The following is a 26,389-nucleotide window of genomic DNA, read 5'->3' as shown; positions in this document are numbered from 1 at the left end:
GCTTAAGTTATTATTTGTATATGTCTTGAGCTTCCACCCATGGCAAACAGAACTGACAGCACATAGCTTAGAAAGGATACAGCCTACGTAACAACCCAGAATTCATGCCGCATGCCAGGACAACAACCATGAAGTCCAAAGGACTCTCTTTAGCCCTTTATGATAAAATTACTGGAACAAATCAGAGCAACAATATAAAAGCATTTCTGAAGCTCTGAATGTCCCCGACATCAATCATTGTGAAGTGGAAGTTTGAAACTAACACAACTATTCAAAGTTGTTGGCCACTGGTACAAATTGCATAAGAGGCAACAGAGACTTTTGTCAAAGCTTCCAATATCTGTCTCTGTCCTTTTTATATTACTATTATTATTATAATTTCCTACTGTCACACCACCAGATCTTTTGGTTGGTAGCAGCTTCATAACCTGCTATCTTGCTATTCTTGATCTGCCACTTTTCAAACAATTCCTGTTTCCAAGTCACAAAAACGTAAAAGCTGGCATTGTTTTCGTTTCAATACTGTGTGTGTTGAAGAAAACTTTATTATAAAGCACTGTGTGAATGAATATGTACATACATGAATGTGACTTGTAGTAAAAAGTTGCCTTGAAGAGCTCAGCTAGAGTTGAAAAGCACTGCATATAGTTAATCTGCCACTGAAATTAAGACCCAGTTATGTGGTAAAGAGCCCATCATTTGATGGGATCAAACCAGCTGGAACGCACCATGACCCCACCCATAGGCTGCTTTATATAAACGAAGGGCATGTCCACGATGGTATATTGTGAAGAACTGAGCTGAATTTTTTTGGTATGTTGCTGTTTTAAAAACTGGATGAGGTGGGTGAATGTGACTGGGAATCTGGTAGGCCTACCCTGGTTTAGTCACTTTTTTTACCTTGATGAGGATGATTGTTTAAAAAACAGATTTCATGTTGTACTTAATAACACCTGAAACTAACAACTGAGACCATAAACTTATCAGGAAAGTGTTTGCAGAAGTTGCAGATCAGGGGAGGTGAATTCCATTTTCCCACTGACTCACATACAAATGAACTTATTGCAACCAGAGGCATTGTCCCCCTGGTGGCCATTAGAATGCATTTTAAGACATTTTCACTTTTCAGATCTACAGCAATGATCACCATTCACATAGTCAAATTAACTTTGCTTTTTAATAATCTACCTCAGCTGTTTCCGCCCAGATCTTGTGAAGGGAACTTGAAGAAAAAGGCATCTAAGAAGGACATCAGTTTCACCAGAACACATCAAACAAACTTTATGTTAGATGAAAATCACAAGTAAGAACCAAACAGCGTTTTTCAGCCCGTTTTTCTGTTTTTTGATTTGTGTGTGTGTCCCTGGTGCCAGCCCATTTCTCCTGTGGAGCCAGTGCAGCTGACTTCACTCAGCAATCAGCACAGTGTTTGAAAGCTGTAGAGAAGAGCTAGCCAGCCCCAGTGGGCCTGTTTCAGTAGTGCAGTGAATGTCTCCAGCTAGACAAGCAATATGCCTTTCACTGAGTGATCCTTTTTTCCAGCATTTAGCATTTGGTGTTGCCTTTCTTTTGTTCATTTTTTATATGACACACATACACTATATGCAAAGAAGTATTATGCCCCTTGATCTTTGAATTCAACTGTTTTTTGGTCCCATAACTGCTGTTGCATAAAATCAGTCACCTACTCATGTAATCTGCCTTTACAAACATTTGTGAGCGAATGGGTCGTTCTAAAGAGCTTACTGACACTTTTATTGTTATTCTCTTCATCTGGTAGCCCTTTCCAGGAACATAACACTTGGGTAGAACTCCAAGTACCACGTCTGGACACTGGTCATCTAATATTATCCTGACTGTCAAGGTGGTGGTGGAAGCATCATTTTATGAGGGTACTGCTCAGCAACAGGGAGAGGGAGACTTGCCAGATCTCAGCAGCCAAATACAGAGGTTACTACATAAAACCTGCTTAAAATCTACTTTAAAGTATTGCTGTAAGCAGCAGTGAAGGTCAGGTGTGGTCTCCCTGAACTAGAAATAACAGACTAACTACTGATAATCCAATGGATTTAGTTGAGGGTTGAATCTGATTGAGAAGTTAAGGGATGGTGCACACTCCCAGGAAAGCAACTGGACACTTCATAAAATATACCTTAGATTGTCAACCATAATTTTAACAATAAACATCATGCTGAGTCCAATAAAACATTAAACTTGGGAATAAGAACATAAACTCATCAGTAAAGTGTTTACTGAGGGTACAGACTGAGCGAGCCAAACCCTGCTTACCCATTCACCTACATGTAACTGGACTTCCTTTGTGATCAAAGGTGTCGCTTCCCTGGTGGTCATTAGATAAAGTGCATGTTAAGAAGAGAGTGCTTTGGAACAATTAGAGCAGCCACATACTGAATCCACTGAATATAATCTCCCTCAAAGCATCTTTTACACATTTCTTTAAACTGCAGCAAAGACCAGGCCTATATCATAGGCCACAAACACCTTTAATAATGAGATTTGTTCATACTTGGTTAAAAAGGCTTAAAAAGTGGGGAACACACTGCGGGATGGGCCTGACTTCACTTTAACTCATAGTGCATTGCATTGTTCACATGAAAATTTCCACAAATAGCCAAGTAACAAATGGAAAAAGAGAGCTTAGACATTTAGTACCTCCTCTCTCACCTCCTCATAGCTGACCAATCACTGAAAGAGGCTGGTTATAAAGAAATATTCAATCAGTGGCTTTAGAAACACATAGACATTTTTTTAACAGTGTAGAGGTTTCAGAAGTAATCCAATGTGCAGTTTGAACACTACATAAATCCAGCTAATGTCATTTTATAAAGTTCTTACACTCCAGAAAGACTTCAGAGCTTTCAGTTGTCTGGATTAAAATCTGATAAACATATCCTTTAGTTGTTTTAAAGAAGCTGTACTAAGAGGGATTTGCGTAAAGCCATCACCCAATGAGTCATTGACTAAGGTAGAGGAATCTCATAATTAAGGCCTCATTAAAGCTACACAGCCCAACTATGTTGGTTTACAGGGCAGACAGGAACCTCAGAGATTCACAATGGGGCCTTTCATAATACCTCACTTAGGGGAAAAGAGAAAAAGCAGTTGCTCTTAGCATTTGGGCAGATGTAATTGCAATCACTCAGCTTGTCTGATGCTGATAATGGGGCGATGGGAAATTCCTGTCAGAGTCGTGGCGCAGGCTGGTTTCGCAACCACTTTGGCAGGCTCCGTGTTCCACTGCGGGGCAGCGAATGCGTTACGGCATGCTCGCATAGCTGTCATTAAACACATTTTGGGAAAAAAAAAAAACATAAGACAATCAAAACTCACAAGTGTGTGCCACTCTCCTGCTTCTTGAGCAATGAAAAGGCAAATATTATATCGTCTGTCATCCCTGCACAGTTAAACCTGTTGACAGACTACAGCTTATGAAAAAATGGAAAGTGAGTACGCTGCAGCAATCCCACTCACCTAATACACTCAATAAATCCTGGCTGTGTTATTTTCAGCGTCTTTATTCCTCTTGACTGGTAGAAAATTAAATTGTGGGGGAATAAGAACAAATATTACGTGGTACCTAAAAATGTTGGTCAGCTCATTTCTAAATAAAAATGTAATGTTTGTTTTCCAAATTTTGGGTGTGCTTCTTCAGCAAGCAGCTTATTCCTGTCTGAAATGTGTGCTACAGTAGGTGGCTGGAATAGCACATGGGTGCGACGTTCTTGTGGTCGGTCCTTGGGTACAGTATGTGACAGTTGGCATGTCAGCAATGCTTCTTTGAGAAGCCTCTGTTGTAAGATGTTCATGCAGTGATGCTAACAACCTCATTTCACTGGCTGGACGTGCATTTGTGGCTCGTGAGACCACCCAAGAAACAATATGCTCGTATCAAAGCTTTTTAATAAGCACGGCAAGAGTAGCAATAAAGACCTGATTTATCAGGATGTTGTGAGCGACAGCAGCTATCTAGTTTCAATTAAACTGGACACTCGAGGAAAACAAAACACGTGAAAAGTAGCCTGGACAAAACAGCCATTATATTTAGCTCTCAGGGGGGCATTAACCTGAATGTTGTGTAGTGTCTTTGGCAGTTTTAGCAGGTAGGTAAATGCAGCCGTTTACTTGGCAGGCTGCCATATTGCTTGCAGAGGTATTTGAAATATTTCGAGTATTTTACAATTCAAATAAAGGCACAGAGGCATGAAAAGCTTTGTTGTATTGCAGAGAAATAAAATACAAATTCTGATAATGAATTTCTGAAATGAAGATATTGATAATTTTCCTCACATCTTAAGCAATCAATGACCATAATCTTGTAAGGAGATGTTTAAATTATGTGCAGACAACACGTGGCAACATTTTAAAGAGTTTTATTTCAATTTACAGAATATTTTAATTAAAAAATAGTAAAGTTATCTTTTAATTCTGTGGTTTCCTGTATAGATTATGGCATTAACTGTGGATCTCAAACATAAATATCAAATTTCAATGCTTCCCAAACTTACTAATATATCAGTTATGATAAATTACAAACATGTATTTGTCAAGAAAAACATAAAATACAATAAAAATATTTAAGGTTTGTAAAAGATAAAACATAGGGGACTGTATAAAAAAATCTTAGTTCATCCAAACATTGTTCTACGTAATCTTTAAAAAGCTGTAAAAACACAATATTTTACAGGGAAACTGGAGTATATTAATTTCCTTATACACTAACTGACCTATAAATGTATTGCATTGACCATTCCAGGTGTAAACATGAAGCAGAAGAATGGCTGCTTGAGAGTGAGATAAAAAAATGGCAAAAAGAGTGAGCCTTTGACTGACAATGGTGGTACTAAGGTGCTCGTGACATGACATTAAAAACTAATAATTTATTGGCATTTGTCGCAAACAATATGGACACATATCCAGGTGGTGGAAAAGGAGTATCCACACAAGGTGGATGAGATCACAAACTTTTAACTTCTTCCCTCTCAGATGAGTTGAAGATAAAAATGCTCAGCAGTATTTGCAAAACTCTTCTTTCTATAGTCTAAAAGGCTAGGTGTCAACCACAGGCTGTATATGAAATATGGATGTAGTCAGGCACTGGTTTTGAAAGACTCATTTTGACAGTCAAGTTTTTACCATCACCAATAGAAACTGACTATGCTGCACATGAATCTGTTGTTCTTAAGCAACTGGCATTGTTGTGTACTGGTCACCACACAGAGTGTTGCAGACCATTGTCTACATGTTTTAGCTATTTGCTGTCACCAGAGGGCAGCTTGTGTTGTTGTTGTTGGACCTTCCGCCAACCACAGAGAAGACCAAAGTTACAACATACAAAGTGTTGAAGTGAAACTGTTACAAATGTTGCAAACAATAAAAAGTGTCCACTGCAGCCAATGTTTGATTTTTAGTGGGGGGGTTTGCTATTCCTACTCTTTCTTCACTCCCTTTCCTTTTTTTCAGCCAATCAGCATTCTGCTTATCTGTTACATGCTGATGGCTTTTCTCAAGGACTCCAGTCAAGCATACACAAAATCCTTCACTCAGTGTAGCAATATACCTGCACAAATGGACATGAACTATGAATTGGTAGTATGAATTCCCGTTTCAGCAAATAAGAATACGCTGCATAATCCTCCTTACTTTTTCAACAAACAAAAAAAAGTTGCCCACCTGCTGGTCATCGAAAGAATGCAGTTTAAGGTACGTTGTAGTACTTTCATTTCTTAAACATCCATTTTTTATATACAGTCTATGGTATTAAATTGGTGACGTTTAGCCACGGGGATGTTAGCATTTGATAACTGGCACTAAAATGATGCCATAAACAAAACTGTGGGACAAGTCAAATTACCATCTGAAAAGATCAGGAATCACAGATGAAATTAGCTTACATTTTATTCTGGAGCAAACAGTTAATTTCATGGCATTATTGTTCAAATATTTAACTCAAAAATGATAAATGTAAGCATCACGTATTGGCTGTAGAGGAAAAGTCAGAGGATCAGCGAAATTTGTGGGATTGTGGGTCTGTGGGACTCTATACAACTAATCCATCCTCTCACCGTTGAATATTTCAGTCTTAACTGATGCTAAAATGGCTAAAAATGCAGCAACAGTTATGATACAATACCACATGAGGCCTGTCTACTGAGCATATTTTAACTGTCCAGTGTACTCAAGGAGTCTATGTACCATATAATATAATAAAACTGGATTTTAATCCAACAAAATTATAGTTCATGAGTGTTTAGACAATAGATAGAAAAGACAAAAACATGAATGTCAATATACATTAAATGCACAAATTTACTATTTTGTGTTCCCTAGCTCTTTCAACCACTACAGAGAACATAAAAAAAATCTTGGTTTACTGCAAAGGTCTTCAACAACCATGAAAAATATACTGTAACAAACATATTCTCCATTTTATTTTCAGGTTATTCTATCTGTGAAGCAACATGCGTCCAAGTTCCTGGGGGGGGAGGTGGAAGTGCACTGTGAGAAACAAACTCAGTCCATGAGTGCTTCACACTGTCCTTTCACTGACTTTCATCTGACAAGCAGTCAAGTCAATGTCAGCCTTACATCCTTCCTTCAAGCCTCCCCTGTGGTTTGGTCCTGTGTGGCGGTGCTCATAAGCAGTCCATTGAAAGAAAATAAAAAAATAAAAGGCAGCAGTGGACAGCTTGGAGGATGCCCTGCTCGTGTTTGAGGCTATACACCAAGCAGCATGCCCATGAAATCTGAACCGTTCTGTATTGTAATGGAAGCACCGGCTGCGTTATCCACAAATATGGAGGTGTACTGCCCAGCCTGCAGAGCAGAAACAAATAAAAATAAATGTAGAAAGAGTGTAGAAGAGTACTTTATGTCTTACTCTTGTGTGTCCCTGAGCTCACCTGCAGCTCCAGCAGTCCCTGCACGCTGACAGTGAATATCTTGCTGTTACTTTCCAAGCCAACGATCATCTCCAGTGAACTGCAATCAGATTAAAAAATAACATTTCTGAGTAATTTTCAAACATGTCAAAGCTGCATTCTTTAAAACCCCATGAACTTCATCCAAGTGTAAAAGGCCTTATATTAAAAAGATAGTTAGTCATTGGCCAAATATGCATGCTCACTTTACTGCCAAGTTTTAGATGAGAGGAATTATTCCTTTGACATAGTTTAAGGGTAAACAGGGAAACTATGTGTTGATTGTTTATGCCTATTACACATTGGCTTGCGGGGTCTATTGGTAAAATGTCAGGAAAATCAACTGCTCCAAACTAAAATAAAAATAAAATAAAAAACCTTGGAAAACAATCAAAATGTATTCTCCATACAAATCCTGGATCTGTATTTTTGAGCCATTTGATTACACTGATCACATAATACTCTTTAATAGTATTCAAAATGCTGCCATGTGCCACACGTTCCATGGCAAACCAGTAGCTGATGCAAACTGAGAACTTCACCTTCAAAGTAAAAGTTGTGCCAATATTGCAAAGAGTGAAACTTTTACTTTGAAGGGGAACAGTCCTTGTTTCTGGACTGCAGGCACTCTTCATAGTTTCACGACCTCTTGCCGAGTAAATGGCAATTATTTGCAGATAAGTCGGCATCTTCATGCAAAACACTGGTGACCATAGCAACCTGCTAGGAAACAAAGCAACCGCAAACAGGTTTTTGGTGCCACACCATGTACCTCTTTGTGACCATTTTTCCCCAGGGGTTGCCACCAACCTCCAGCATCTTCTCGCCAACTGGTTGGGAAATATGTATTTTTCATTCGTGAATTGCGCATGCAATATGGCTGCTGTCCAGCCTTTAGGCCTGTATTATTCAAGTCTTAGCTAGCTTCTTGTGGCAGCTTCAGAATCCATGATACAGTTGTTTGAATAATCTCAATCTTCTTGTTTGACTCTCAGAAAGAAAAGAGCATAAAGACGAGTTTGACCCAAAGGTCAAACTTTTCCTTGAGCAACTGAGCACTCTCAGAGGCTGCACAGATGGCTGTAACATAGCTGCAACCACACAGTGAGAGCACTGGCTCCTGTTTAGTGGAAAATGATACATTTTTATGGCAAATCAATCATATTGGCCTTCCCTCCAACTGCCATCACAATGAGCCCCATTTCACATTCTCTGCATTTTCATGAGTGGGAGGGCGAGACTGGCTGGGGCTTTGGCTCAAAAAAGCAAAAGCCAAGCACTCTTTTGGGTTAAGTAACCCATCATAATAATATTATTTATGCATTCCCCTCATTGTACCACACTGAAAGGGAGGCTGTGGAGCTCTGCACAGTCCAGGGGAGACTTCAGGGAACAATTCATTTCAACAGCTTTCACTGACTTTATGTAAATAGAAATTTTGAAATACTGGAAAGAATTTGGATTTGGTATGGTTTTGTAAAAACATAAAATAAAATAAATGCCCTTCAAGCCCACCCTATCTGATGCTTCGTTATTTGCCTCGCACATCCCAAACTAGAGCAGTTCTCTGCTGTGCTGTTGTATGTAACAGGCTGCCTGCAGTGTCAAAGGTGAGTCTATAAAGATTAGTTAGGCGACAAGGACAAGGCCTCTAAATGAGAGGACATTTCCTTTTAGAGACCTGCTCTGTTTTTATACAGGAAATGCCAAACTGGTTCCACACAAAGTGTAACAGACAACCCCTTTTACAGCTCGTAACTTCTGGTGAAAGTTAAGGAAGCATTAAACACCACTAAAATATGACTGTGAGAGGAGAAAAGCCAAACGTAAATTGACAAAACAAGAATCTCAAGAATGCAAAGGATGACTGTAGTAATATTGAAACCTACTCAAGATTGATTTTATTTGTGATTGGTGGCGATATTATTCACTAACGTGCCAAAACTACGTTGTTACAAAGATTAGGTGCATAATTGAGGGGATTTAGGGGTGAGTCTATAGGAGACTTAGCTTCAGGATATTTAACAACCTTACAGGATACATACGTGTATCTGTGGCAGAGGGATTCGATGCAGATCAACACCCGAATATTGTCCCTGGCCTTAAGCTGGCTCTTGCTCCTCTTCACCTCATTGTGATCTGTAAAATGGTCAGTGATCAATTAAGATAGGACAGCAAGAGTTACAAAAGTAGCTAAAACATCAAAAAGAGTCTATAAGGTTAGAACAGGCTAAAATACAGGACAAAGACGAAACAGCATAGGTCAATAAAACTAAAACTACACTAGAAACAAGAAAAAACTCTTAACATTTCAAGATTGAAGTGCAAAGGTTATGAAAAAAAGGAAACTTTAGAAGAAAAAAATTGTAAATTTGTGGGGATGTGATTTTTGCTTCTGAACGTGTTACTTTAATCTTTTCCTTTGACATTTTACCCCCATTTTTTTTTCTTTTAACAGATGCAATATGTCATTTCAATAAAAAAAAAGGATCATTGCATAAAGGATTACCAAGATTTAAGTTATCCTTTACATGTAGGAGTCTTAAAGGTATAAATCTTAAACTGAATTTCGATAGCCTTCAGTGTTAGTGATAGACTGACATGCACCCCGCCTTTCAACCTATGACAGCTGGGAAAGGCTCCCGTGCTCTGCAACCCTAAGTTGGATAAATGGTTAAGAAAATGGGCCTCACAGTATGTATATATATATCCTATAATCACCTTCTTAATTATAAACAGGCAATTAAATGACTGGATTTCCACACATAAGGGTTCAAATCAACTTTTATAAATGAACTTTTTAGGGATTTATAGTTGCAATGATACATCAGTTTAGTCTAGTGTTACGGTTTCAGCCACACTATTTACTGTAGCTCAAACATTTCCCACTACTCCTAATTTAGACATTAAACAAACGGTGGATTAATGGTGAAGTGGTGACGCATTTATTACAAGCTAACACCAATTCTTAAAAACCCATCTATAATACTAAGCCAAGGATCTTTTTTTTTTCATGTCTGACAATGGGCCAGATTTCAAACATTCAAGGATCAGAAGATGATAAGATGACAATGAAGTGGTCAGACGAATGAGACGCTACTTTTTATTTGCACTGGACGTAAAATCATATCGCAGCTTCTTATGGCACGAGAAGTGGTTCGTCAAACAAACAGAGCTTGTTTGGGTGTTCTGTAAACAGTTGCTTCTCTGCTAAGCTGCTCAGAGAGTCTCTGCTTCAGCGAGGTTTCAATAATGTGTGTATGTATGAACTTGATTAGAATCAAGGCTTCTTTTCTTATCACAAAACTGTGATAAGTTTAACTGTTTTAACAAAGCCAACAAAAGCATGAAGAGGAGAATGGAAGCATGCCCTCGCTCCTTAGTGGAGGTCTAATCATCCAAAAAGAGGGCCAAGACCTATCTGGGTGGTCTATTAGTGAGCAGGGGCTTTAAGGCTTTGCTATATTACAGTAATAAGCTTTATAGGAAAGTTACTGTGATTTACCAATATGGACATTAGCAGAGAACTGGTAGATCCCTGTGATGGGAGCTGTGAACCTCCCAGTCGACTGGTCCATTCCCGACCCTCTGAGGAAAGCTCCTTTAGCAGGCGGCTGGAAGCACAGGAAAAAAAAGATTGATAGTGGATATGTTTTATGGCAACAGTATACAGGACCACAAAATAAAGGCCCAGCTACAGAGCACTAAGTACGGTATGTCTTCTGTGTGTGCTTCCAGGGCACTTTAGCAGAAACAATCCTACAGCCACTGCCCTTTCTCATCACTGTGGCACAGTTATGACAGAACTGCTTCCATGGCTCATTTATGCACAAGGTGTTGCATGGATTATGGCATTAATGAGACAAGGCTGTTCCATTTTTCACATGGAGGTTTACTGATGTGAAGGAGCATAAGCTATTTTCGCCTGTTCCCTTATCCATATCGGGTCGCCACGATGGGTAGCAACACATGTTAGATTTGGCAGATTTTTTTCTTTACTCTTCCTGATGCAACCCCAAAGGAATTTGTGCGTCCTCCCCAGGTCAAACCAGGGATTTTTCACTCGTTACACGAACGTGCAGCTACTAAACCTAAATGCTGGTGTAGCATGGGAACGCTGAGGACCAGGCAGGAGGAGAATAGCAAATCAAAGTGATAAATAGGAGATTGCTGGTAGGAGTGGGGACTGCTCCCGGCCATCTTGATAGACTGTGAACTGTGTTCCCCATATGGGCTGGATTGATCCATCCACTTTTTTGGCAGGAATTTAAAACACGCCTAACTGGCAGTGACTATTGGTTATTTTACCCGCCCTTTATATACCACTGTTTAGTAATTATTAATATTTAGGTTCTAATGCAACAGTATTTTATTTTTGGATTACTGCATAATTCCCAGTTCAAAATAATTTATCTTACACTGGACCTTAGTGCAGCAGCCCCCCAGTTCATTGTTTGAAACAAGCTTTTTCAGCACTTTCAATTCAATTCAATTTTACTTATATAGCGCCAAATCACAACAACAGTCACCTCAAAGTTCTTTATATTTTACGGTAGACCCTACAATAATACATAGAGAGAAAAACCCAACCATCATATGAACTTCTATGAGCAAGCACTTTGGTGACAGTGGGAAGGAAAAACTCCCTTTTAACAGGAAGAAACATCCAACAGCACCTGGCTCAGGGAGGGGCGGCCATGTGCCACAATCGGTTGGAGAGAGAAAAGGAAGACAGGACACTTCTACTTTAAGACCACCATCCCTTTAAACCAAAGTTCTTCTGATTGGCTGCTGCTCATAAACAGGTTTGATCAGCGGCTGTTTGTGGCTTCTATAGATTTTTTGTTTTGTTTTATGTGTGTACAAATATTTGCATTAAAAAATGTTAGAAATTTTTAAAAGAGCACACATTGTGTCAAAATTCACAAAATGTGTTATCCCTGAGCACACGCAGCACATGAGTTAAAGTTGATTACATTTAACACATGGAGTCTAAACCATGAATCTCTAATAAATAGGGCCCGTGGACTCAGACCTTATTTTTATCCTTTGTCTCATTGTGTGCCTCTATAGTTCTGACTCTGCAAAAATATTAAAACTTTCCAAAGCCATAGTAACACGTCTTCACTAACATAGCTCTGTGTTTGCATGTTTAATAGTGTGCAGAGCCCAATGCACCCTCCTCCAGCCTTGTCAGCTAGTCCTAACTGGGCATAGTTCTTCCACTACAGCATGCTGTTTCAAACAGTGTCTATTTCTGTCCTCTCCACACTTTATTCCAAGTCTGAGACAGAGTGCCTTTTGTAAGCTGCCCAGAGAGTGATGTGTAGAATAGAAAAAGCTGATATTTTTGACCAAAGAGGCAGTCTGAGTCTTGGAGTGGCACTGCATGCTTTGCCAGTGCCAGTTACCAGTGAGGGGATGATCCCCTCATAATTCTCCCACATGCAAAGTAAGCAGTGATTAGCAAACACTTACTCTTTCAGGGTTACGACAGAGAAACAAAATGTGAAACCCTGCAGAGGATGGTTAGCCAAAACTTTAGTTTTTCAGCCGCAAGCAGGGAACAAAGCTGGACCGATTCATAAACATTTACTTGGCTTCAAACAAACTTACTGTCTGAAAGTTCTGGAGCTCCACCAGAGTCTTCTTGTCGACCACTACGGGTCCCTTGAGCTTGCAGTGGAAAGCTTCTTCTATTCTGCGGTACGAGGTCATCCCCTCCAGGGTGAGGATGGTTGTAGGTAGCTGGCTGGGGCTGATTTGTCTGTCCAAGGCTGCTGTTCGCCTCTCTGTAGCCTCTGACAGAAACATGCCCAGCACACAGTGACTCAATTGGATTTTTTTAACTATTCTCTTAGGATTATATTGTAATTTTAAAAAAAAGGTGTATAACTGTAAGATGAAGAAAAGAACAACCTTGTATCCAATAAAGGAGAATAAATGAATTGGGACAAAAAATCAACAGGCTTCTACCTTTAATCATCTCTTTGAACTCCTGCAGGAGAACTTCTTGAGTTACTTGAGCCCCAGGAGAGCCAGGAGGACCCTGGGGACCTGGAGGACCTGGAGGACCGGGTGGGCCTGGCTAATGGAAGACAGAGACACAAAAAATAATCATGTATCCAACTTAGCATAAAAATTTTGTACATAAAATGGCTTAAAGTGAACATTTTTGAATAACTGTGGGACAAATAGCCTATCTTCTGGGTTTACCAGTGGTCGTTTGCGTTTGCGACATTTTCCAGGAAAGTTTCCAACGGGTCGTTTCACAAAGTCCATCCATGATCCCAGTGGATCCACCCTCTGGTGATCAGAACCCTGCACCAGAACAGAAGTCTGTATAAATTATTAGCACAACATGAGTGTCGACTCATAGCGTCATGATTGCAATCCACGCACACCCTCCGTCAAGATTTCAAGTCAGAGAAACCTTTAAAAAGTTTATTCAATTTGTATAATAATCATTTATTTTATAGTCATTTTGGTCAAACAGGGAAATGTCTTTCTTTCTGTTTCTCTTGCTCAGTCAACTGCAACGCCTCTCAACTGCCCATCAGTCACCATCATCCTCCGAAAGCTTTACCTTGTGCTTATTTTTTCATTCCAGATAATTCACTCGTGTGCCACGTCACTTCTTATTTTGCCCAACAGGCTGGAATGAATGTAAACAAACTTTGTTAAGAGTAGTTGGTTTTTTTTTTCTTTTCAGCACATGAAAATTTCCATGAGCACCCTGGTGAAAAATGAGTCTGCCTGTCTATGTGTAATGTCGATTCTGTGGACCGCAAGCCTCAATTACTGTAGTTTATAACAACATGTCAAAGTGGCCAACACTTTCCCCCTCACTAAAAGACAAACCAGTATTTTTGTATTAATACTGCTCATTAGATCTAATGATGGAAAATTTAATAAGTAAGATGGCATGAATATAGTATATAAACAAAGGGTTGTGTGTTTTCCAATCAGGGTGTATGTTCTCAGATAACTAATTGGTAAGAAACTGCTGTTTAGGTGAGTGAGATCTCACGGGGGGAAGTCCTCTGGATGAAACGTTTTTATATGTAGTGCTACAACTTGCTTGTTTTCATTTTGCTATAAAATGTGAGGCTGAATGACTTCCAATCACAGCAAGCTCACAAACTTACCCTAACCCTTCCCCAAATGTCAAGAGTCTTCAGCTGAGATGGAAGAGGAGATAAAGACGAGCCATGAAGGTGAGCTGTCTGAAATGGAATTTGTTTAGGTTTGGCAGCGGGACACGGATCACTTATCTGCTAAACCAACATGCCCCTTTCTTCACCGTTAAAGACTTGCATCTTGTTCCACCGCAACAGAGTAAATCCTTGTGTGTCTTTTTGTTAGGCTGGAATAAAAAACTGTTTCATGTTTGGGGATTTGCAGCACACACACACACACCGCTTTTCACTCTCTGATTTTCTCTTTTCTCTGACATCAGGCAAAATAAACCACTTAACAGGCGCTGCATGTCAAACTGATCTTTGTTTTTGTTGCGATTTTGAGGCTTGGAAACAGATAAAAGGGATTGATTTGGGCAAGAATACCTTTACACTACTCACTCAGTACGGTTTCCAAAAAACTGGAGGCCAAGTTATTTTATGATATTCGTTAACATAACAATACTATAAGCTTTTAAGCAAACGTTTAACAAAATGTGCTTTTTTTGCTAAAATATAGATGACGAGATTGATACTACTTTTATTTCCATCTCCTAAATATGAAGCAAACACCACTGGCTTGTTAGTTTCTTTTAGCACGAAGACTGAAAACAGAGGGAAACAGTTAATCCAACACTTCAAAAGTAAGAAAATCCAGCAGCTCTCAAGCTCACTGATTCACTGCCAGCTCATAAATAAATAAATTTTTATTTTATAGCACCTTTCAAGACAGAATCACAAAGTGCTGCACATAAGATTACAAGTCATAAAAAGATTTAAAAAGAGAAAATAAAACAGGCAAAAAATTTACCAAAAGCAGTTTTAAAAAGGTGAGTTTTGAGTTGTTTTTTAAAAAACAGCTACTGAGTCCACAGTTCTTAATGTTTGGGGGAGAGAGTTCCACAGTCTCGGGGCCACAGTGGCAAAAGCTCTGTCACCCTTAGTCCTCCTCTTAGTATTTTTTAAAGCAAGTAAGCCCTGATCAGATGACCTCAAAGACCTGCTAGGGACATAGGGCTGTAGCAGATCAAAGATGTAGGCTGGTGCCAGTCTGTGCACAGCTCTGTAGGTCAAGACCAGGATCTTAAAATTGACTCTAAATTTAACAGGAAGCCAGTGTAACTGAGATAACAATGGTGTCACATGTGAGTACTTGGAGGATTTTGTCAAAAGCCTAGCTGCAGCGTTTTGCACAACCTGCAGACGATCCAGAGAACCTTTGCTTAGACACATAAACAGCGAATTGCAATAATCCAAGCGTGACGAAATAAATGCATGTATAGCAATCTCCAGTTCAGAGCAAGATAAAATCGGGCTTAGCTTAGCCACATTTCTTAAATGATAAAAACAAGCCCGAACCAGAGATTTCACATGCCCATCCAATGTGAGACTCGAGTCAAAGGTGACACCTAAATTCCTGATAGAGGATTTAACATAGAGTGAGAGAGGACCGAGAGCTTTCACTATCTGCGATAGAAACCTATCAGGGGTGCATACGAGGACTTCAGTTTTCCCCTCGTTGAGTTGGAGGAAATTTGCAGCCATCCAACGTTTGATTAAATCTAAGCAATCATTCAGACGCTGAAGCTTAGATAAATCCTCGGGCATAAAAGAACAACTGAGTATCATCAGCATAACAGTGATAAGAAATGTCCTCAAAAGAGCCCATTATATGCTGGAGGGGGAGAAGATTTATTAAAAACAATAAAGGCCCCAAAACTGACCCTTGAGGGACACCATAAGTGAGGGAGGTAGAGGATGACCTAAAATCGGAGACTGCCACAGAAAAGGATCGGTGATGGAGATAAGAGGAGAACCACTCTAATGCAGTTCCAGATACACCAACCCAATTTTTCAGCCTTTCAATGAGGATGTGATGGTCCAACATGAGTAGAACAGAGCATTTTCCTGCATCATTATTCATTAAGACCTATGAACCTATGAACGTGTCACATTATTTTCAATGTGCATGGTTCAGGCAGTTTTAGTATCTGAGCCCAGTATTGGAACCAATCAGCTAGTCTCAAATATTTTGGGGCTCTGAATGAATAGAGATGGAAAAACAAATGAAAACCTAAATTGTTTACAGACAATAGGCAACGGCCTTCCGTGCTCTGTATCCAGATTTTACCTTTACTCAACAGGCTGCTCAAATGTGACTGGTGGCTATTACTCGAACCTAATACAGACTAACAAACATGCTCATATTTGGATGTCTGTTTATAGAGATTATTCTGCACCTAAACAAATGGTTTTATTCCTAGACTGAAAAGTGAAAACAAACCTTACGTTGACCTTAGAGGGATAAAAAAGAATCCAAAAATAGGACGCAAGTCTCGGTTCAATTCTGCTTCATCTATATAAAATATGAAGCAAATCACAAACAATCCTCCCAAGGAACTTTATATTGTCAGGTGAAGATCCTACTATAATGGAGAGACGCGCAAGAGAGAAAGACAGCATGCCCCTGGCAACAGTGGGAAGGAAAAACTCCCTTTTAACAGGAAGCAACCTCTAGCAAGAACACACTCAGGTTGGAGGGGGCTTTAACAAAAAGCAAACAAACAAAAAACATGATTTCTATAAATTATTTCATCGCTGCCCTCCAGTAGACTGGTAACCAGTCTAGGGTGTACCCCACTTGTCACCTTATGACAGCTGGAGAGGCTCCGGTGCTTAAAAAAACAAATATAACTGAGCTTAACAGGTCCTGGACTTTCTGATAGAGCCAGATTATATCGTTCCAGTCTATATACTATGCTATGTTAGCCACCTGCTGGCTGTAAGTTTGATTTATAAATCTGTCAAACTCTTAACAACAAAACAATATTAATGTAACATACCAGCTCTGTGAGCTTGGATAAATACTATAAATCAACATGCTGATGCTGGAACTGTAGACAACTCAGTACAATCTGAAACAGACCCACAATGAGATGATGAGGCGGACCGGCAGGCTCTCAACTGAGAAAAAGTAAACACTTAACATTTGTTCTTGGTCAGTGTCAAAGATATAAAACTGTTAATTTGGCCCACACATGTGCCCGGTAATTACACCTCTTATCATTGCCAGGAAATCAGCCATGCTCTGAGCTTGGCATCCTCTTTAATACACACCATTGCAATTAAACCATTAAACCCTTGCCCTGAAGGATTTTCTGTGCTCAAAGAAGAAAGGCTTTGACCACGGTAATTATAACCTTCATTTCTAAGCTAAAATATAACTGCAAATCACTGTATAAATAATTTAATCATCAACTTTAGAAACTTTTTTCTATAAAATATACTGTGCTCTCTTTGTGTCTGTTTCTACTGTCAGTAAAGTGCATCACTTGCCAAAAATTGTCTGATTCATTGCATGCAGCTGGGTGTATGTCTCAACCGAGAACTTCAAAGACTCCACACATGCAGACATGAAAACCATATTGCTGTATGACAAAGAAGAACCTGTCGAAAGGCCTTCAATCCCTCACTCGCTGCTATGCTGTAAAGTAAACTATAGATTCCTTTGCATAGCTCAGTATCAGCACGTATAGGTGACGAACAAACAGGGAGTGGATCCAGGTATACGTCGTAGAGTTGATGAAGAACACCGGGGCTCTGGCTTTGATCACCGCTGATGTGTGAGTGCCTCAAAGTGGCCTCGTCTCTCAGCGGGTATGAGCACACGCCTTTCCAACGCAGACCATGAGAATGTGTCAGGTATTCTGTCTGAAGGTGGGAAACGTTAAATCTTTTAGACAGTGTTTACCCTGGTCGATGATGGGGCTCTAAATCACGTCTCATTACTCAGACTCTCACCTTAAGAATGTAAAGTCTAATATCTATGGATGGATGTTAATTTAATCCATTAAATTATGATTTTAATTGTTTCTGGCAGAGAAAATATCAAATCCATCTCAGCGATTTTAAAGTTCACAAACGACTTATGACTATATCTTATTTGTTATGCAAAAAAACAATACAATTCACTCTTCTGAGTTTTCTGCACAGATTAAACAAGTTACCTTGTTTCCCCCTGCTACTATCTCTGGAGCTTAATTTCAACTTGTAGTTGTACAAGCATGAATGCATGGTCATTTGGGGATTTTAATTTGAGCAGTTCTTGGCCAGCACGGTGATGCAGTCGTTAGCAGTGTTCGCTCTGTTGCCTCACAGCAAGAAGGTCCTGACTTCAACTCCAGTATCTGTCCAGGGCCTCAACCTGATGTTCTCCCTGCAGGTTTGGGTTCGGTTAATCTGTGATTCTAAAGGTGTAAATGTGAGTGCAAATCGTTGTATGTCTCTCTGGCCAGCGTAAGATTGTACCCTCCCTTTCGCTCGATGGCAGCTGGGATAGGCTACAGCCCCTCTGCGACTCTGATAAGTATAAGTGGAAGAGGCTGGATGGGGCTCCTCTTCTTCTAGAGTGGAATGATTATAGAGCATTCATCTTTAATGACTTTTAAATAGAGGAATTGTTGCACAATTTTGACTTTGTGGTGTTCCCTAATCTAATATTCATACACTCACTTAGTGGTAATGAAGGTTCTATAAAGTCTTTTAATACGACAAGGCAAGGCCTATAACCTATTTCATTATTGACCATGATTGACTACAACTGGTACTTTTTCTTCACCGGCATAAAAAAGATGTGTTTGACAGCACTCGTTGGACTGACCAATAGTTTATTTTTTCGCAGTGTAGGAACAAAAACCACTTGACTATGTTTAGTCTAATTTCTCTAAACAGACATCTGAATGTGCAGAAAAACAAACTGGTACTAAAAGCTGTTCTGTTTTGTTTGTTCTTAAAATAATAGGAAAGTCTAAGCAACTTCAAATCCTAGGTGAGTACAAGTTATTCTAATGTGCCACCACTTTGCCAAGGACTGGAAGAAAACCCAAACTGTCAACTTCAGATAAGAGGAAATTGGTCAGGATATTCAGGAACAATCCAGGAACCACCAAGGCCTCAAGTCTGCCATGAATTGGAAAACGCTGGAACACCAGCGTCATGATCAACAGTGAAGCCAGTTTTGCATCATCGTGGAATGAGAAGATGCCGACTAAATAAGCAGGCCCTGCTCCAAAATGAATACCTTTAGGTTTGACCTGAAATTTGGTCACCCACACAGAAACTGACCGATTTGGCCACAATCACAAGAGGTTTGATGGGAGGAGTTAAGGGGAAGTTTTTAAACCTAAGAATACTACAGCAGCAGGCACTTAGGGTGGAGGTAGTGTCATGCTATGGTTCTGTTTTGCTGCCTGTGGTACTGGTACATTGCACAAAAGTAACAATACAAAAGTTTACATCTTATAAGTAAAATGCTTGCATTCAATATTTTGCCTAAAAAGAGAACTTTTAGTTCATTTGTTTATAGGTTATTTATTTATCGAAATTTGGTAGCTATAGTTTGGCTTAGCATAAAACTGGGAAACAGAGAAACAGCTAACATTGCTGTGTCTTAAGATACAAAAGTTTATCTGCAAGCAACTCTAAAGCTCATTCATTAATGCATAATTTGATCTTGTATTATAAAACAAGACAAAATCAAAAGCCTGGCTAGCTGTGCTTCCTGTCTGTGGTCATCAGCTTGGGCTAAGCGACCCAGCTCTAAATGGCAGAGAGAAAGAAATCCTGTAATTTATATTTCATAATATTGTTAAGTAAAGCTTGTCAGTGTTTTGGGATTAAGAATAAAAATACATGTTTTCAGTGTGTGTGTTACCATTATGTAAGTGTTAAAGCTGATGCATTAGTTCTTTATAGAGAAATGAGAAAGAGGCAACTTTTCTGATTTCATCAAAAAGTAAGTGTTCATTTTGCATGAGAGCAATTTTTAAAATATTTTTATTCTTTTCTTTCTTTTTTCAAATTGGTAGTTTTTAATGCTTCATGTTCAAAATCTTTAACAGAGTGAAGTAAAAAGCACAATAGTTGCTTCTTAAACCGAATAAAGTTGAGTACGAAGCAAAAATACTTCAAATACTGAAGTGAAAGTGCCTAAATTTTGTGCAGTACTTATTATTTGAGCAAATACACCAAATCATTTTCCACTGCTTGTGCCTGGCATCCATGTCTTACCATAAGAGTGAAGATAGATGGTTTTATTAACTCGCAGCATGGTGAGTTTAGAGCTTTTGGATCAATTAGTGGATCAGTTGTGATGATTGTTGATCATTCGCAGAAGCCTATAAGATTTTATTATCCACAGAAGACCGACCTGGGCCTGCACAAATAAATCTTTTCGTACGACGCTTTAAATGTGTTTGTCATGTAGTTTGGGGAAAATTAAGTAGAATTTATTTGAAGCAATAAAATGGGAAATATTTCCCTGGGGCAGCGTGCCACCAAAAACACAAACACAACTGTTAAAACATGTCTCTGGGGCTGCAACCAGATACTGAAACTCTACTCTTCTGCAGGCAGCTCCTGAATTCTTCCGTGTGCGTACAAAAAAACTTATCTTATTTTCACTTCTGCCTTATCTGTTTTTCTACCTGCTCGTACACACTCGACAACATGAAACATTTTGCTGATGATAAAAGTGTTCCGCATGCAGGTTTAAGGTTGGACAGGATGATTAAGAGTCATCTCTAATCCCTTGTTTTTACATCCCTGCACTGCTCCCTGTGCAGTCATCCATGCATGGGTGGAAGGGCCTTACGCTGGGCCAACACCGCCCCAGAAGGCAGGGATCCCCAGGCTGTGTGGGACGAGGGGATCCTGCTAACCTGCGTGCATCTCAGTTGTCATGCATCCGCCCACGTGTTCCCCACCGCTGCGCTTCACAGACACAGATTGATTCGAAGATTTATCACTGAAGAGGTAAATACAGTTAAGCATGCAATGTTGACTCGGCTCTCTGCACACTGTGTTATTACTCAATTGGCAAACACAGTGTGCAAAACATAATTACTCTATCACACAGGGGCATATTTGGAAGTGTAAATTAAATGTAGTTATTATTTAATGATAAGGTCAAACATTCTTCTCATAATATGTCCTGAGCTTTTTTCTAACTGCCTCTTTGTTGTCCCAACAAAGTTGCACTTCTAGCATACGAGAGAAAGTGAATAAATTTGTGTTTATGCTCAAGACAATCTCAGCTTCCTCTTCATATAAAAAGCAATCTAAGCTGAAAGACACTTTGATCGTTGTGTCACATCTGTTTTGTGTACAAATTATAGCTTTGAAATTGGAAGTGAGTGCTCATTTTCCCTGTGGTAGGTAAAATGAGCTGTTGAAAAGCATTACCTATGCTGTGCCATCACAGATCACAGTTTGCCACTTCACAGTAAAAACTCATGAGATGTTCTGGACTATGTTATATAACCACATACTAGGAACGCTCCTGGTGACTAATTTACAAGTCACTTGAATGCAAGAAAAGAGTCCAAATTTAGCAAAACTGAATCTGTCCAAGGAGCAATCCGGCCATGTTCTGCCCTTTATCCAGTTTTCGGTCGTTGGGGCAGCAGTCTAGGTAGACAAGCCCTGACCTCCCTCTCCCCAGCCACTTCTCCCAGCTCATCCGAGGGAATATCAAGACATTCCCAAGCCCGCTGAGAGATATAATCCCTCCAGTGTGTCCTCGGTTTCTAGCTAGCATTAACACAAGCTAACAAGGGGTAGTCATTATATTCAAGGTACAATAAAAAATAAGTAGAGTGGTTGCTCCTCCACATCGAAAAGAGCCAATTGAGGGTGTTTGGACATCTGACTAGGATGCCCCCTGGAAATTTGAGGCAGACTCAGGACCCGCTTGGGAATGTCTCGGTGTCCCCCTGAATGAGCTGGAGAAGGTGGCTGGGGTGAGGGAAGTTTGAGCTTCTCTGCTGAGAGTGCTGTCCCCACAAATCAAACCCAGATAAGCAGCAGAGAATGAATGGATGCATGGATGGATGGATGCATGGATGGATAATAAATCAGCTAATCAAACCTGAAGAAATACATAGCACTATATACTTATACACTATATACAATACTTTGCCTCTTCCTCACTCATATCGGAGTGCGCTGTACAGTATATGCATCTACATTATCGGTTCTCAGTAAAATCCTGCCATGATTAATGACCTCTGCAGTTGGTTTTTGTTTAAGCCACAGTTGATGAATTTACTGCTGAAGTTCTGGATATAGCAGTTACAGAAACATGACCAACTCATGATAAGAATCAGGCAAGATTAAGGGATTTTTATATAAATCCAGCATCAACCTGAAGCTGCAGACAAAATCCAAATAAAACAGCCGCTCTGTGTCTGGGAGGTGAAAACACAACAGTGTGGTTTATTTTACTGCCCAAGTTCAGATGTAACGCAAAACAGTGTTTGTTATTTGTTTCTTTTTCCCTCTGTTTTATGACTCCATTAGGTTAAATAAGCATAACCTTTTTGACTGTCTGACAGGCTGAAACTAGAGTTTACTGTGGACTCTTCACACCAACGGTGGGAGGTGTGTGCTCTCACAGTGGCCTTGTTTCCTGAGGGACTCAGTTTTGTCTCAATGTGTGGGTTGATCCAAAAGGTCCCACACGCCGCTGTATTAATCATCACTACAGATGAGAGAGAGGAAACAAAAACCCTCACCTCAGGCTAAACCCAGCCATTACTCAACACGCCAGGCGTGATGTTTGACTTGACTCCCTCCATTACAGTCATCACAGATCCTTCACTGCGCTCGGCAATGACAGATTCCTCTCATCTTTAGAGCAGGGTGCACAATAAGCCTTGTACTTTTAACGCACTGTACTAAACCTCTGAGACGTGACGGCTCGCAGAGATCACGGTTGTTTGAAATGTTCATCATCTCATTAAAAAAATTCTTCTCACAGCGTAGCTCCACACCTCACTGTTGTGATCACTTTCAAATGGAAAATCTCCAGAGGAATGCAGGGTTTGACTGCCCACTGCCAGCAGCCCACACACAGGATTGGTCAGATAGAAAACGAATGCCATCATAAGAACTGTTTCCACTGGGCACAAGGGGGAAAAAATGTAAATTTGGAGTGTAAATGTTTGGCTTGTTTGAGAATACAAATTGCTTGCCAAGACAGCTCCAATGGACGTGCTGTTTTCTCTGAGCCCTAACAGATGTGTAATAGGATAAACTAACAAACTACCCAAGACAAGCAAGTTTACCACTTTTCATGATGTGTGGCATGCTTTTTTTTTTTTTTTCTCTATACCCGCCAAAAGAAACCCAGAAAGAGTGGCACTGACAAATGCAACCTTCAATGCAACCTCTTCCACAGATGTCACGCTTAAATCTCAGGTTCTATCAGAGGTGACAGTGTTTGGCAAAGACACTGTCGGGCATAACACTGCGTCTTAAGAGTGATTATGCCATTACCCTGTGATTGTGGGAGATGAGATGAAAAGAATGTTAGAGAGGGAGGCAAAGGGGGATAATCCTCACAGAGGTGTTCCCTTTCAAGGCCCTTTCTATGGGGCTTTGTGAGGGGCTTACACGGCATGCTGCCCCAGTTTTCAGGGCCACACCGCCCCTATCGGATGTCCCAGACACAGCGGAGTCGGGGTAGGCCTGTGAATGACAGCGTCAATGGGCTGGGAAAAACATCACCACAGGTACTATAATACCTCTCCAGCTAACTTTCCCAGGAGTCACATCACTGCCTACAAGGCAATCCAAGAGCAGCAGTGTTTGTGAGGACACCCTGCTCCCTGTGGGACGAGGCAGACCAGCGAGATCCCGGTGGGGTGCAATCTTCACCAAGATTCAGGGCTGACACAAGGTCATCCTTCATAGCTGTTGTTTTTACTGGGCGAACCAAGTCAAATAAACAGTGCCAGGCCACAACCACCTACAAAGTGTTCTTAGAGACACAAAGAAGACCTCACTGTGTGGTTTCTAGAAGAGGGGGGAAAGGAGTGGAGGTTACCGCGAGACTGGCTGGTATATAGGGCAGTGAGAGTTACATGAGAATGCCAACATAATGGGTGGGCTGAAAGCAAAACAAATAGCCTGTTGGAAAGTTTCACAAATATGCAACACCAGCAATAAACCAATAAATAACAGAGTCAAGGGCCGACTGTTGCTCCTGAAAATGGAAGTGTACCGCAGCAATGTTGTTATGTAAGCGGGATTCATTTCTAATAAAAACACTGTTCTTGTGTTGAGAGGTTTGTAAATACCTCATCTCGCTTTACTGCACCCTGAATTGTTCACATAAGCTGAAACACTGGAGGCAGGCACCCGCAGCGCACACTAATTGACGCATTGATCACCCTTTAGATGTCCACATTCCTGGCATGCCTTGGGAAGTCATCTATTTAGAGCTTCACACATTTTGGTCCGTCAAACTGTATGAGGCCTGACCTGGCAGGGCACACCTGCCCCGACCTTTGCCACACTTTATTTATCTATTTCTATACAGCCTGTGCTGACAGGTATATGTCACATATCTGCAAGGCAACCTTAAACTAATCTGAAGTCCTAAATATATATTAAAAAGAAATTGCATTGGAATTTAATACCTTGATGGTCCCACCAACTTCTTCACTGTTGGATAGAGTTGTGTTGTACGTCTCTGTGTGCTGTGGAGTGGGCTCCTTTGGCCTCTTCCTCTCCTTCTTGGCATCCACTCCATCTAGAAGGACACACTGGGTCCAGAACACCACAGCCACTACGGCCAGAGGCATAGCCCCACACCACATCTTCACAGTCTTTCAATCAGCACCTGAATCCCTGCAGAAACAACCCGAATCTTCTGGAAAAGGACCAGTCGTGTGGTTGGACGCAAGCTGAAGATGCCCACGAGGCTTACAAACACAAGAGACTGGAGGAATGCAGCTTCAGGGACTCCCTGTCCAAGAGACTGTCAGACTGACTGCTGCTCCCCTCTTGATGAGCTCTGAGCCAGCCCAGCGTTTGCAGGGGCACTGCTAAGTCTAGCCAGACTTCCAGGAGGCTTACTCAACTATGAAATGTGTCAAGCAGAATGGTCCAAGGGAATGACAGATCTGTGGAGATCTGACAGCAAATAAACCCATTAGTGAGATTTTTCACGCTTTCTGCTCTGTTGGGGGGGTGGAGGTGCTGAAGGGGGTTGGGTTGGGGTGTTGTGGAGGGCACAGGGGGTCAAAAGAAGAGGCTGAGAGGAGGGGCGTCCAAAGCTGAGGGTGGGCTGTAGGGACTTAGAGATGGATGGCAATATTCTCTTTTCCCTCGCTCTCCCCCGCTGCTTCTTAAACTCAACAATAGAGTCCAGGCTCCAGCAGACTGGTGTGGTAGCTGGAAAAAGCTGCAATATCCACAGAAGTTGGGCTCAGATCAAAAGATGCAGATCAGCATTCAGATCAATCTGCGTGCATCCATGGGGATGCCAAAGAGAAGACAGTTGAAGTCCTGTATTGATCTTAGCCGGCCTTATTTTCTCCTTAAAGTGGTCACTCAGGTGCTGCCTACTGACTGTCCCAACAAGTCCATGTGCAGAGATTTGGTGCCCGGTGGGTCTCTTTTTTTCTTGCTCCACTGCACTCCCTACCTCTCTGGTCCCAGCTGCTCCTTTGCTTTCTGACTGAGCTTACAGGAGGGCTCACAGTGGAGTTTTATCATCACCCATTCTCCCTCCCCCTGTCCTTCTCTCTCTCTCTCTCTCTCTCTCTCTCTCTCTCTCTCTCCACGTCTCTTTTGACTCTCTCTATTGGCAGCCTCAGCTGATTCAGCTCTGTTTTATCTCACTTCTGAAGAGCTTCTTGGCAGACAAGTTATGGGATGTGTACAAAGTTGTCTATGCCTCAATACAGGCCTGATTTACCAAAGCTCCAAGCTAGAAGTAAAAACTAATTCATGCACCTTTTTGTGACCTTAAGACATTATCTTGTGTAATCTGTTGTTTGAAAGTATGCCAGGGACAGAAATCTAGACTGCAGTACATACCTGTTTGTTTTACTCAGTGTTGGTGTTCAATTCTTTGAATACTCCCAGAGGAAAGGAGTAGAAATTGCATGTTTCACTAAATAATCATGGCTGATGTGAATAAATTACTGGTCTGGGTATTTCTACAATCATTCATCAAAAAGGAATTCAACCCTGCCAGATTGTTTCTAATAAATAACATGTTAGCTCATGAGTGCATACCACATACTTTTTTTTTTTTTAACTTAAAATTTTAGACTGCCGTTTCATTTGTTTGCCAATTTTACATTTTAAAGCAGTGCCATCTTGAGGTAGCGGCGTGAAATACAAACATTTACCAGTGACATCTCACTTCCTGCCTTTTGTGCGAAGACGTAGCAGGAAGTTGCAGCCAAGAAGCACCAAGCT

At 40.6% G+C, this 26,389-nt stretch overlaps 1 protein-coding gene across 1 annotated transcript; it reads right to left on the bottom strand.

Moving 5' to 3' along the window:
* Window positions 1-5,898: 5,898 nt before the first annotated feature.
* On the bottom strand, window positions 5,899-25,627 carry c1qtnf12 (C1q and TNF related 12). Its single transcript, XM_005740947.1, has 8 exons — window positions 24,598-25,627; window positions 13,155-13,259; window positions 12,915-13,026; window positions 12,555-12,739; window positions 10,444-10,552; window positions 8,984-9,077; window positions 6,921-6,999; window positions 5,899-6,834 (listed from the first exon to the last, which is right to left on the bottom strand). The coding sequence occupies exons 1-8, from the start codon at window positions 24,775-24,777 to the stop codon at window positions 6,736-6,738; spliced, it is 963 nt and encodes a 320-aa protein (XP_005741004.1). The 5' UTR covers window positions 24,778-25,627; the 3' UTR covers window positions 5,899-6,735.
* Between the last annotated feature and the right edge of the window lie 762 nt (window positions 25,628-26,389).

Source organism: Pundamilia nyererei, unplaced genomic scaffold (assembly GCF_000239375.1).
Source record: "Pundamilia nyererei isolate P.nyererei 1_Seehausen unplaced genomic scaffold, PunNye1.0 scaffold00106, whole genome shotgun sequence".
Classification (NCBI taxonomy): Eukaryota; Metazoa; Chordata; class Actinopteri; order Cichliformes; family Cichlidae; genus Pundamilia; species Pundamilia nyererei.
Note: the sequence above shows the minus strand (reverse complement) of the source record. Positions and strands in the feature narration are given on the sequence as shown.

Excerpts from the sequence above, each read along its gene's own strand:
- c1qtnf12 (XM_005740947.1), bottom strand. The coding sequence starts at position 24,777 with ATGTGGTGTGGGGCTATGCCTCTGGCCGTAGTGGCTGTGGTGTTCTGG. Across the intron at positions 13,027-13,154 it reads GCAAACGCAAACGACCACTG|CCAGGCCCACCCGGTCCTCC; the intron begins GTAAACCCAGAA and ends GTCTTCCATTAG. Across the intron at positions 7,000-8,983 it reads TCCCTCTGCCACAGATACAC|TTCACTGGAGATGATCGTTG; the intron begins GTATGTATCCTG and ends ATCTGATTGCAG.